We start from the raw sequence: 13,878 nt of genomic DNA, 5'->3' as shown, positions 1-13,878 counted from the left end.
GGGCGTGATACAATGGCTTTGTTTCGGGGTCGAACCCTTAACAGAAGAACATGTTTGTGTCTCTGTAAGCAGATGAACATTCTGTACTAATCTAAATGACATGACATGACCTTCTTAGGCGTTATCCTCTGATGAACATGAATAGAACAAGAACAAAACTATTATAAAGTAAAAATTAATAATTTCCCTCACAGTAGTCACTCAGTATTGTATATTTGCTGACACTCAGTTCAGGAAAGACAAGAACACTCTGTTTGTTGAAAATAAACACAAAATAGAAAATAAACACAAGAAGGATGATCTTTTTTGGGGGGTGGTATTGTTTAGGGGAGTCACAAATTTTTATAGAAAATATTTACACATTCAAAACACACAAAAAGGAGTGATTTTAGTTCAAGACAAGAAAAGTCAGTTCTACAGTTGTCTGTAAAGTTTAAATTAACATATAATAAACATATTATATGGTTTGGTTTTTTTTGTTTTTATTTTTTACTACTAAAAGGGTGCCCAAAATTTTGTAGCTAACATTTTTTATAGAATATTTCCTCTGTTTCAATATTGTATTAATGCTCGTTAGTTGTAATGTTGAATGTCGCCAGCAGATGGCGATGCGCCAACTCTAAAACCCGAAACACCATAGAAGAAAAAGATCACGTGATTAAACATGGAAGTAAACAGTTCCTATTTGGGAACACGTACCAAAAAGTTTAAACATTAAACGGATTTTAAAAAATACTAGCTAATCTTAATTAAAGTAGTTATTATTACTTTTTATTATTCCTGCCATTTTGTGACGCGATTCATCTGAACGATTTTAACGTAGTGTATGTTTCACACCGGATAAGGCCTTAAAGCGAATTTCCGTAGCGCACTACTTTTAGTAACTATGGTAACCTGTAGTTATGGACACTATTTAGTGAAGTGGAGCGCGCTTTGGGACGCAGCCAGAAGGACGGAACATTTCTTAAGGCCGTGCAGAGTCACGTGAATGAAACCGGAAGCGGGCTATATAATGAGCAGTGTGTGGTGTTTTAACGCGTTTATAAAGGTTTAGGAGGATGTTCGCCATGATCCCCACACTTTTATGCTCGTTTTTCGTTTTTTCACTCCCTACAGATGGGGCTATTTTACCGCTTGTGATAAACACCTGGAACTTTGAGAATGCCAATTTAGCAGGTGAGTTCCAGTCAGGTGTCAGTCATGTGCAATTACAAATCTTTTATAAAGCACTTATCAATCTGGGACAGTAGCACTACTTGTATTGTTCTCCTCCTGATGGATCGCTTCTATTAACTCTATTATTGTAAGTCGCTTTGGATAAAAGACTGCTAAATGAATAAATGTGAAGTGTGCAGGTGAGGCTGGATCACGTGTTCAGTTTCGTCAACTCCTTTCAGGGGAAAATAGATCGTTCCGAAAGTCGCTAGAAGTCACCAGGTGACGTCTGAGATCAATTTGCATATTCATTAGATCGTCATCTGCATATCAAGCAGGACACTTTTTTTTTTTCCTCAAGATGTAGAATAGAGTTTTAGTAGAATAGAAAATAATTCAATGCAACTATAAACGGATAAAAAATAATGACGTGTCTTTACTTTAAAAAGAAAAAACAACAACAAAAAACCCGCCATCACTGGACTTGCTGTTACAGAAAATGAATCAACTGCAGCGTGTTTAGTCACTCCGCTTCGTCACTGTACTAGAACGGAAACACATGGTGCTAACGCATGACTTATCTGTGACTGGGCGCGCGTGTGTGTATTGGGCGTGTGTGTGTGTGTGTATTGGGCGTGTGTGTGTATTGGGCGTGTCCAGCATGGCGCGCCCTGCAGGCGGGTTTGTCTCCTCTGGACGCTGTACAGAGAGGATGCTCTGCGTGTGAAGAGGAGCAGTGTGACGGCACCGTGGGCTTCGGTGGACATCCTGACGAGACCGGAGAGACCACACTGGACGCCCTCATCATGAACGGGTAAAGAGGGAGGAGCGGTTCCGCCTTTATTACAGCTCCAACTGTATTTTATTAAGGTCAGATATGTGAGAGATAGATATATAATTTTATATATACATTTTTTATATATATATATACATATACACATATATATATATATATATATATATATATATATATATATATATATATATATATATATAAATAACATACACACGTGGCCCGGCATACGCATAAATGACAAAACAGGGCACAGGACAAAATTTAAATTGGACTGCACCGGGAACAGCGCAGCATAAACTATGCAGATTTTGGGCGATTAGTACTTAGAAATGGAAATCTCTATATTGGTTGACCGAGTTAGTGTGGTTTTGTACAACTAACAAAATGAGACTGTCTCCTTTTTCCCTTCCCTTATAGACAGTAGGAAATAATGAAACAAATGAACACAACCTAGATAACACCACAGAGACAACGCTAGCAGCCTCCTATCCTGGAAAACAACATACACTTTTTCAAGGGCACAAACACTTCTAAAATCAATAAAAGTGAATAAAACTCACTCTGATGCGACAAGCACACTTCATGAGAAGCACCTGTATCGCGTTGTAACTCGCGCTGCTCGCAGGTGAACTCTCGCGATACTCCTGGGCAGGGAACTCACCTTCCTGCTTCTTAAAGGGCCTTAACCTTGGTGGTCATTAATATTAATGAGATTACTAATAGCCTTCTCTTAAAAAAAAAAAAGGGGGGGAAATGTTTTGCACATATTTTTTAAAATCAGTGTGTTATAAACTTCTGACCCATCACCACCTGGAACTCGACGTGTGTGTGTGTGTGAGTGAGAGCGAGAGAGTTAGTTAAAAGTTTGTCCTCCATTGTTTGTGTTCCTCAGTGATACGATGGAGGTGGGTGCGGTGGGAGATCTGAGGAGGGTGAAGAACGCAGTGGACGTGGCTAGAGCCGTGATGGATCACACACAGCACACTTTGTTAGTGGGAGAATCCGGTAACGTGACGTCTCATTCATACAGAAACTCTATTTTATATACCGGCAGTGCCGTTACTCTTGTAGTGTGATTGAATTAAGTTTAAAGGATTAAATTATTATAACTGTCTTAATTACAAGGATGAAGGGTTCATGAAACAATTTCAGCTGTAATTAGACAAAGAAGAACAAACACGGGTCAAAAGTTTGTTCACTTCTGTCTAAAATGGACAGCGAGTCGTTTTGAAAGAGTCGACTCTTACCCATGAGCTGAGTCGTAAGAACCGACTCACTGAAATGATCCAGAATTCCACTCACTACTGCTCACTATATAGTGCACTAGTTTATAGATTTAACTGGATTAGAGGTGGGCGGGGGTGGGGGTGTGCGCACGCATCATGTATATAACACATTTAACTGTTCTTTCGCTAACATTTTAGTCCCTGTTTTCAAGCGAATATGTTCACTGACATAATCTAACACCCCCCCCCTCCCCCCCTCCCCATGCAGCGTCAGTGTTCGCTCAGGACATGGGCTTCAAATCTGAAAGTTTGTCCACTAACAAGTCGATGAAGATGTTCTCACAGTGGCTGAGTAATAACTGCCAGCCGAACTACAGGAAGGTGAGCGAACCAGAAGGGATTTTAGAAATATCCTTAAAAATGAACCAGAGACAAACATGGCACAATAATGAAATCATTGTACTATTAACCAGGATTATTTAAATTACTACATTTATTTAAATCTCAAGCCACAGTGCAGGTTTACACACAGCACACAAACATTGCCTTTAAATGCTCGAGTTTAGCTGTCATGTAAAGGAGGTGCAGACAGGAGCTAGTGCAGGTTAGGTAGTTTCATCCAAAAACAAGTCCAAAGGGTAGTTCAAAAATCCACAACAGGCAAGGGTCATACGATCAGGCGAACCAATCAAAACAGGCAAGGCAGAGAATCAAGGTCAAAACCAGAATATCAACACAAAATAAGGTTTTATTTGTGAGACTATGTGTCATAATCTGAGACTAATGACACATACGGGGAAACAACCAATGATACAGTGGCGGAGACAGGACAGAAATCACAACAAATGTACACACAAAAAAGTCAGTCATTGACAAACCCGGAAGCACGCGCTCACACTTTGAGCTCGTGCTTCAGGTATCAGGGCGCGCCGTGTGCTCCAGCGCGACATTAGCGCTTTAATAATGTAAATCCTGAAAACTCTGAGCTCTGTAACTCCTGAAGTAAAGAAATTCATTTTAAATCATAATAATAGTCATCATCATAATAGGTGTAATTTAAATGTAATGTTAAAAAATAGTTTTTAAAATCATTTTAAGTTACTTCAGTTATGTGAATAGACAACTGGGTTTTATATTTTTTGTATTCTTTAAAAACAATTAATACTCATGATTAAATCTAGGAATTGGATTTAAATGAGATTTTTTGTTCCACTTGAATTTCCAGAACATGGTTCCGGATCCTTCCGTGTCGTGTGGGCCGTATAAACCCCGAGCTGAAGTGAAGCCGAGGCAGAAGCCTGGATTAATTAACCCCCGCTCCCACGATACCATCGGTAACGATATAACATTCATTCTGATGTACTGGAGATAAATAGCGTGCACACACACGCGCACACACGACAACACAAAGTTCCACATCGTGTTTTGGAACGCTGCACATAAACACTGTGTCTTAAAGAAAAAAAAATCAGCTACCCAAGTTGGGAATTAGCAGTTAGTTAGCGGTTAGCGTATTTTATTAGCATTCTGTGTAAATGAACAGACATGAATGCGGTGTTCCAGAGAACTCAGCTTTCATTTGACTATTTCTTTTCACGTTCATCTAAACGGGGCGGGGTTATAAACCGACTCCCGGGTTATATGCAGGGCATTATGGGTAATACGTACACTCTCCCCAACGCACAGTATGGACACTAACATCAAATATCCACCATCAGGACCTCTCACTAGAACTTTTGTGCTCTAGACTTTTTGGATGGCACTTTAAAGGTAGTGAAAGAATCACTCTGAATCATTCTCAACCACTCCAAATGACTCAGTCATTCGGAACCACTCTGAATCTTTCTGAACCACTGAGTCATTAAAGATCACTCTGAATTAGTTTTGTTTTTCTTGTTTTGATTAGGAATGATTGTAATTGGACCGAGTGGTCAGGTGGTTGCTGCGACGTCTACCAATGGGGCGAGCCATAAAGTTCCAGGGTCAGTGAAAGAAATTTAAAAATGGCCACTTTTTTAAAAATTAATTTACGATTACTACTACTGTACATACAATAACAGTTAATTCATTTTTTTTTCATTTATTGTATTAATATGCTTTGTCTATATTTTATTCATCATTTATGTGTGAGATGCTATGATTTTGGACTGTAATATACTATAATTATATTCTGATGATGTTCGTGTTTCTGCAGGCGTGTTGGAGATTCTCCCATAGCAGGAGCTGGTGCGTATGCAGAGAGCTCAGTAGGGGGCGCTGCAGCGACTGGTGATGGTGACCTCATGATGCGTTTTCTGCCCAGGTAATATTATTATTATTATTATTATTATTATTATTATTATTATTATTATTATTATTATTATTATTAAAACACAGAAACTAAGTTTTATTTATCTAAATATTGAGGTGAAGCTTAGCGCTGACTTTAGAAGCACAACTTACCCATAATGCACTGCTGTCCTCCTGATATTCCTCACGATGTTTTATTAAAATTACTATTTACAGATAAAGAATTAATTTACTGCGTAACTTTTAAGATTTTATTTTTTATCTTAATTTTAATTTCTTAATTATTAAGAAATTAAATTAACAAACAAATAAAATACTAATTAAATCCTTGCTAATTAAGAGGTAAATGACATTTGCCTCATTAAGGACACAGAAATAAGACACAATTTTTTTTGATATTCATAATAAATGTCATTTGTCGTTAAAAATGGAGTTTTAAATAAATAACATTAAGGGCGGGCGGGTGTGAATCTTCTCCACCTGACGCTTGCGTGATTGTTGACAGTTTTTTAGCGGTGGAGTTGATGAGGTCCGGAGCCGAACCCGCCGCCGCCTGCAAAACCGCCATCAACAGGATAAAGAAGTATTACCCAGATGCCTTTGCGGCAGTCATCTGTGCCAACAGCACGGGTGGATTCGGTGAGTTGAAGACTCTTCCTGTGGTGATGAAGTTAAAGTTGTGTTCTGTGGTTCAGAATTAAAGGGAATAAATCAGCTGACATTTTAAAATATCACTTCAACCGTTTCAGATCTTATTATAGAGCTAAAGTCAAAAATTCACCCACTTCAGTGACCTTTATCCCCGTCTCGTGTGTTCAGTCAACAATAATCAAGATCTTATTAGGTATTATTTCATTGATATCGAAATTTAATTTAAAATTAATTTTTAAAAATCGTTACTATTACAGCTTACGTAAAGATGAAATAAATCACTCATTTACGAGTTAAAAAAGATCCACGTTGTGTATAGAGTATAAATAATTCATTATATAATCAAATGGCCGTCACCAACTCACACCTGTTTAATTATTGTAAATAAATACTATTAATAAATGTAAAATGTTTAATATAAAAGTTAATGAATATTAGGTTAACTGATCATAATTGTAATTTATTTATTTATTTATTTATTTATTTAGCTACTCAGATCTCCATCTAAATTAACTCGTTAATAATGGACGTTAGACTTCATTTAAATACAGTTAAGCTATAATAAAAACTTAACATATTAAAAAAAATTTAATTAAGCCATAATTTCACTTAATTTAACAGCAATTAATTTGTATATTTAACAATAAAACCTTTATATTCTTTAAAAAAAAAAAAAGACAAAAACAGAATGCTGACACTTATAAAACATAACGGTTTATGTAAAGCGCTAACTTTTTTTTTTAATTAAATAATTCTGAAAATATTAAAGTTAATACTATCATTTCAGTTAACAGAAATAGTTAATATCTTTTACCATTTAGAGAACAAAATATATATTTTTTAAATTGATTCCATAAGTTTATTTATTAAACTACTTAAAAAAATATTTATGAATAATGAATCTGATATTATTTAGTTTAAGTATTAGTAATTAGTTTAATTATTTAGTTCTAACTAAAAATTACATTTTTTTAGATAATTAAAGTAATAATAATAATAATAATAATAATAATAATAGCAGTGAAAACTCTTCCAGTATTCCAGCTGCTTTCCTCTGATCTGTTGAAATCATTAAATATAGTAGTCTTAAGTTCATAAAGCTGAGAATTTGTTATGCATCATTTGGAATAATGTCATTTTATTAAATGTTTTCTAATAATTTTTTGTTATTTGTTCTTTTAAAGGTGCAGCGTGTAATAAAATCTCTATATTGACGCAGTTTCCCTTCATCATCTTTAATCCCAACAGCAACAAACCTCAACTGCACAGCGTCGACTGTGTGTAGAGGAGATTTCACTCACTCTCTCACACACACACACACACACACACACACACACACACACACACACAAATCACTTTAGGGGTGACATTTTAATCATTAGATTGTTGATGTTTTAATAAATAATTTTTTTCAGACTCAGAGGAAAGTTTCTTTATTTGAGGAATGGGAGAAAGTGCATCCCTTCACCATTAACCGCTAATTTCAGTACAATAATACGGCACATTAACGTACAGAGAAACTCATTTTAATAATGATACTTTCATAAAAATAATATTCAATATTAATATTTTATTCAGTAGAGATGTAAATATGTATTTACGCCATCTAAGAAGTCTCCTTTAGAAATTTGGTGAAATTAAATAAAAAAAATTTACACAATTTTATTACCCAAAAATTTAAAATCTATTTAAAAAATAAAAATGTAAAATATGTATTCAGGAAATTTTAAAGCCTTTCAGAAATTGGGGAAAAGAAGTCGTAATAAGTTGTATGTAAATATAATGTACGCGCCAGAAGAATGTAAAGATTTTTATAAATGTAATGAAGTGGGTTTTTTTTTTTTATTTCCACTCTAATTAATTGGACCCAAAGAAAGCAGCTACAACATAAAAGAAAAGAAATGGTGTACATTTGCATATTTAAATGGAATGTTTAATAAAATGATCCACGGTGCTGGATGTAACTGTGTGTGATGACGTGCGAGCAGCTGATTGGTTCACGGGCTTTTCTCCGCCCACTGGAAGAACTCGCACTGTTTCCCCTGTTTCAGAGGACAAACGTAGAAGCGCCGCCCGTTATTCGGCCCCAGTTTGAGGACGGTCCTCATCAGAGAGCGTTTACCGTGATGACACGAGGGGAAGTGCAGGTCGGCCCACTGCCACGACACAGGACACAAACGTTCAGTACGAGAAAATACGTCAACACTTCCTCTAATCATCACTACTCATAAACAAAAGTAAAACAATTAACATACATCTCAGCATTATTTATTTATTTATGATCTGATTTGCTCGTAAAGCTCAGTTTATTATTTTCATTTTATTTGAATAAAAACCTGAAGAGTAATTCTTGCTGTAGTTATTGGAAGAGAACGATAAACTTTCTGAGGTAAGCGCTGCTCTGGAACGACTTTTTTCTCCACAGTACAAACCTCGCTGAACTTCGGGATCTTTGCTTGTATTTTTCTCATTTGTAAGTCGCTTTGGATAAACGTGTCTGCTAAGTGAATAAATGTAAATGTAAATCTCTAACGGGACAAACACTAAATAAACTCCACCATTAGGAGGCGCTGAAGAGTCCGCTATGTTCCTGTTCCTTATGCAAGCAGAATAGATAGATAGATAGATTATGATTATATATAGATTATGATTATATATAGATTATGATTATATATAGATTGATATATATATATATATATGTGTATTTGTTTTTTCTTCAAGAATTCTTTCCTTTATTCATCATTTATGCTTTTTTTTCTTTTATTTAAATAAATCAAACTTTTTGTTTTTTACCTCAAAGAAGTTACACTGGGAGCCTCGGGGAAGGGCGCAAGTGTAGAAGTGCCTGCCCTTATTCTCTCCCTCTTTAGTGACCACCCTGAGGACGCTGGGACGGTGGTGAGCGGTGCAGCAAGGGATTGTGGGTAGTGATGTAGTGCTACTGCTGGAATGAGACAAAATCAAAGCAGATTTTTAAAAAAAAACCTAGAGATAGCAGGAAGTAGTGCATACTACAGGCGGTTTAAGCACAGCCTCACCTCGAAGCGGGCTGGTTTTTATCCTGCACCTCTCCTCCTGTCAGAGGTTCGCTCCCGGTCTTCCTCCTCTTGCTGGGAATGCTGGGAAGTCCAGGTGAGGCTCGTTTGAAGATATGAGCTCGTGTGGGCTGTGTCCCAATAACAGCAGTGCTGGAGTCACTCCCTAACCCTACGCCACTCCTGTGGTCAGTGGTGTGACTGGGAGGTGTGGCGGGTCCGGAGCCGAGGTCCGACAGGACGAGGGTGGTGTTCCCGAACGCAGCTCTGCGGTGGAGCTTCACTTCCTGCTGCGGTTTGGAGAAAGTGTTGTGAGGGAAGCGGATAAGTGCACTAAAGAAAGGAGGATCCTTCACTGCAGCTGGGGGGAGGGAGGGAGAGAGCGAGAGCGAGAGAGCGACTTTTTATGACTTTTATTTTAACCATTCAGAAAGTGTCTGTTGTTTTTACATCAAATAAATAGAATTCCTAGATACCTGCTTAAATAAGGAGTAAATACGTACATTAGATTACATTTACATTTATTCACTTAGCAGACGCTTTTATCCAAAGCGACTTACAAATGACACAAACATGTAATTATTAGAAATCCATCATTTGCTTTAAAAAGTTAAATAAAACCTTATTTGTACAATAAGCTTCACATAAGGGCATAAATATCACCTATACAACATTCCATTTAAGAGCAAGTGCTTCTGTTAAAAGGTTTAAGTTAATAATAATTAACTGCCTCTGAACCTCACATCCGCCCTGAGAATAGGGGCGGGAACTGAGAGCTGATTGACTACACTGACAATAGGGGCGGGAACTGAGAGCTGATTAGTTACACTGACAATAGGGGCGGGAACTGAGAGCTGATTAGTTACACTGAGAATAGGGGCGGGAACTGAGATCTGATTGGTTACACTGAGAATGGGGCGGGAACTGAGATCTGCTAGGTTACAGAGAGAATTGTGTAGTTTTTCTTCTGAATTGTTCTGAGACTCACCCAGCGGTCGAGGACTCATACACGCTTCACAGAACTTGATGATTGGCCGGTTAATCAGAGTGCAAAGGTCACATGACCACTCTTCTTCCTCTTTTGTGGCAACGTGGTCGACGTCCTGCACGGATCTCTGACTCGTCCATCTCAGTAACGTGTTCAGGCCGGGGAGTTTACTGTTACACCACAGAGCATCACGTGAGCATTGTGTGTGTGTGTGTGTGTGTGTGTGTGTGTGTGTGTGTGTGTGTGTGTGTGGAATGTAACGCTGTAACAGGGAGTAAGGAGCCATTCTGAAGAGAGAAAGTCTCACCTGATGTCGATTTCAGTCGGATCTTCAGTCTGGCAGCGCGAGCAGAAGTACGTCATCCTGTTATCGTTCCCTAAGCGGCACACGGTGACGGCACCACTGCACTGACCACAGCTGGAGCGTTTATACACCCTACAGTGCTTACAGACCGCCGAGCCCCTTTTAACACACTGACACAGAGCAATAAAGACTTTAAACATCTGCTGGTTGCTACGACGACGGATCAGGAATTATTCAGCGTAGACAACATCACGCAAACCTTGCTGCGGTTTTAAATAAGGTTTATGTGAAAAGAATCCGATCTTGCCATGCAATAAATCTCATACAACGTGGTGCGATTAGTGCGTGAGGAGCGGTTTCCACGGGGTTTTCCAGAACATACGCAGGAAATGACATCACCTGATAAAAGAGCAGCGTGAAGTCCCGCGTCATTTTCACCAGATGCCGGACGAGTTCAGGCTTCAGACGATTCACCTGCGAACACACGAGCTTATAACTTTAATCCACTGTAAGTACAGGAACAGTTCACACGGCGTAATGACATCATCCGGACGATTCGATACGACGCCAAGGAAAGATTTCATCTTCCTTCTGTATACATGTTGGGATTCCTGTAAACTCTTAAAAACTCTATATGAATAAAAATCCTACTGAAACACACACTCCGGTTTCATCATCCACACACAACACACACATTAAAAGCTTTATTTCGATAGCGGTGCTATAATAAATCATTTTATTTGAATACGACTATAATAAATAATTTTATATTAATGATGCTATAATGAAAAAGTTTATTTTAATAATGCTACAATAATTAGTATTAATACTCTGCTGTAATAAAGAACTAAAATATAGATATAAATATAATCATTATTATTATTATTATTATTATTATTATTATTATTATCATCATTATCATTATCATCATTATTATTATTAACCTTGACTGCAGGATTAAGCGCAGTGAGGAAAAGCGCTTCGTTCTTGATGATGTTCCCGACTCCGGGTAGAACCGACTGATCCAGCAGAACGTCACACACACTGCGGCCGCTCTCTCTACACACCGCCTCCACCGCACCACACACACTGAAGCTCGGAGAACAGACGTCCAGACTCGCCATGAGACGCACCTTCTCACTGCAGTCCTCAGAGAGTCTACACACACACACACACACACACACACACACACACACACACACACACACACACACGAGGATCAGCAAGTGACTGTAATCTTATTAATTCCATGAACACACGTGTGTTAGCAGCAGTACCGGATTTCAGCAGTGGTGTTGTAGAAGGTCAGCGTGTCTTCAGTGAGTGAGATGATGAGAGTCGGGGGATTTCCTCTGCCGTCGTTCCTCTCCGCTGTGTTTATACGCATGGAGCCGTCCATCCCGAAGTGCAGCCTGAGTTACACACAGTGTCAGGAGTGTGAGGCGACACAGTGAGAACAGATTAAATACCATCATCTCTCTGATTATAAATAATATTCTAAACTCAAATGAAATGAAGCGCGGTTACACCGCAGCACGGTTGAGTTCTCTAATCTGATTGGTCAGAAGGTGTGCGTTACTTTTATATAACAGCACGGCCCCGGCGGTAGTTCTGACTGTAACGACAGGTTCATATTAACACGCTGGTTCTAATATGTTATCGTTGCTATAGTAACAGGGACTTGTACGGAGATGTTTGGAGAAAAAAAAAAGTCTGTTTTTGCTTCAGCGATGACAAAAAGATCATTCAGAAATAATCCAGAAATAATTTAGAAATAATTCAGAAAACAGGTCAAAAAAATCTTCTCAAACTGCAGTGGAATGGAGAGTCACCTTAACGCTCGGCCTCCGAAGTACACGAAGAGTTCTTTACCCAGCGTCTGCACTCCGGTGTACTCACAGCCACCAAAACACTGGAACCGGTCTCCTGGAGCACCGCCACCATGGTTCTGTACACACACACACACACACACACACACACACACACACACACACACACACTTTACAACCTCTTGTTCTCTAAACACTTTGGTCTGCTGGTGGTGTGTCACTGTCACTGTCACAGAACTATTCCAGAGGGTCAGCGTGTTCTAGAACCACTACATTGGGTTCACTGCTCCAGAACGTCTACATTAGGTCCAGTGTTCTAGTACTAGTACAATGGGACATCTTTCTAGAACTGTTACAGTATGTCACGTACAGCAAGTAAACACACACACACACACACACACACACACACACACACACACACTTTTACCGCGTTTCCTCTAATCTGCAGCACTCTCTGTCCCTTCTTCACTCTGGAGCGGATTTTCTCTCCATGCAGTGTACATCCGGGTCCTTCCACCATCTCCTCTCTTATATATAATATTATTTATGAATATAAACCGTGTGTGAAACCCGGAAGTGAGCTCAAACAACCCGCCAAACCGCCCAGACCCGCGCATGCGCACAGTGAAGAACAGCGCCTCAGGAGGAGATTTTATTTCCGGTTTTGAGATGAGACTGTGATGAGGAGGCGTCGTTTATATTCTTTTATTGATATTATTATCAAAATGAGTATTTTTTCGACATAATATAACGTGTAAAAAATAAAATAATTTACTACCGCTTTGTTGTTGTTGTATTCCGATTAGTTTTCAGTAGAAATGAAACGCCACATGCAAAAACTGAACCTGTAAGAGAATAATAATAATAATAATAATAATAATAATAATAATAATAATAATAATAATAATGTAAATACGTTGTGGAAGTGTATATTTATTATTCCACCTTTTTAAGGAGTGCCAGATATGATGTCACTTTGCCTCAAATGTAGTGATTTTTATTTTGGCCCAAATAAAATATCTAAAGCCACCGTTCAGTTCCAGCTTTATATTATTGTATAAAATGAACTGAATATAAATAATGACAGAAATGATATGTATGATATAAAACTCTACAGGTAGGACTTTTATTTGGCCACAAGATGGCGGTGTAAATGTTGTTATTGCTACAGAGAGTGCCTTTCAACTGACGAATTAAATAAAATATTTGAAATATTTATTTAGCTTTTTGTCATTAAACTGATTAAAAATATAATTTATAATGAATAGTGAAATCACTCCAAATGTAGTCAATCAGCCATGACCAAGTTTGGTGTCTGATGCTAATGTGGCTAACAAATCAGAATAAAAACGTATAGCCTCCAGTTCGGCACTATAGCACTTAGCTAAGCTAAGTCACTATACAGATTTATAAAATATTTATTTTATTAAAAATAGATATACAAATCAAATCTGAATTTATTATACATTCAAATGTCTTTTACGTCTACATCCTTCAGCTTCATGCTTGAGGCGAGTGTGTGATCATTTACACCATGCTAAACCGGAGGCTTACAGTAGGTGTTAGCTACATTAGCCTCACAGAGCCTCCATTTTGGGATAAAGG

The 13,878-nt window shown here is 38.0% G+C and overlaps 2 protein-coding genes across 5 annotated transcripts; one reads left to right on the top strand and one right to left on the bottom strand.

The window, feature by feature from the left end:
• Window positions 1–956: 956 nt before the first annotated feature.
• Window positions 957–7,537, top strand: aga (aspartylglucosaminidase). Of its 2 annotated transcripts, none has more exons than XM_053681969.1 (10): window positions 957–1,176; window positions 1,816–1,969; window positions 2,844–2,956; window positions 3,446–3,558; window positions 4,403–4,511; window positions 5,084–5,159; window positions 5,372–5,479; window positions 5,972–6,105; window positions 7,302–7,410; window positions 7,451–7,537. In XM_053681969.1, exons 1-9 carry the CDS (start codon window positions 1,059–1,061, stop codon window positions 7,400–7,402), a joined length of 1,026 nt encoding a protein of 341 aa, XP_053537944.1. In that variant the 5' UTR covers window positions 957–1,058; the 3' UTR covers window positions 7,403–7,410; window positions 7,451–7,537.
• On the bottom strand, window positions 7,535–12,907 carry neil3 (nei-like DNA glycosylase 3). Of its 3 annotated transcripts, none has more exons than XM_053682189.1 (10): window positions 12,695–12,907; window positions 12,277–12,392; window positions 11,722–11,856; window positions 11,389–11,602; window positions 10,844–10,918; window positions 10,448–10,614; window positions 10,141–10,310; window positions 9,156–9,513; window positions 8,911–9,061; window positions 7,535–8,273 (listed from the first exon to the last, which is right to left on the bottom strand). In XM_053682189.1, exons 1-10 carry the CDS (start codon window positions 12,791–12,793, stop codon window positions 8,115–8,117), a joined length of 1,644 nt encoding a protein of 547 aa, XP_053538164.1. In that variant the 5' UTR covers window positions 12,794–12,907; the 3' UTR covers window positions 7,535–8,114. The 3 variants fall into 3 exon arrangements, with proteins under 3 accessions (XP_053538164.1, XP_053538165.1, XP_053538166.1); XM_053682190.1 differs by having other exon boundaries at window positions 8,911–9,058; XM_053682191.1 differs by having other exon boundaries at window positions 12,701–12,906.
• Between the last annotated feature and the right edge of the window lie 971 nt (window positions 12,908–13,878).

This window comes from Ictalurus punctatus, chromosome 8 (genome assembly GCF_001660625.3).
Source record: "Ictalurus punctatus breed USDA103 chromosome 8, Coco_2.0, whole genome shotgun sequence".
Taxonomy (NCBI): Eukaryota; Metazoa; Chordata; class Actinopteri; order Siluriformes; family Ictaluridae; genus Ictalurus; species Ictalurus punctatus.
This window is presented reverse-complemented; position numbering and strand designations above follow the sequence as displayed.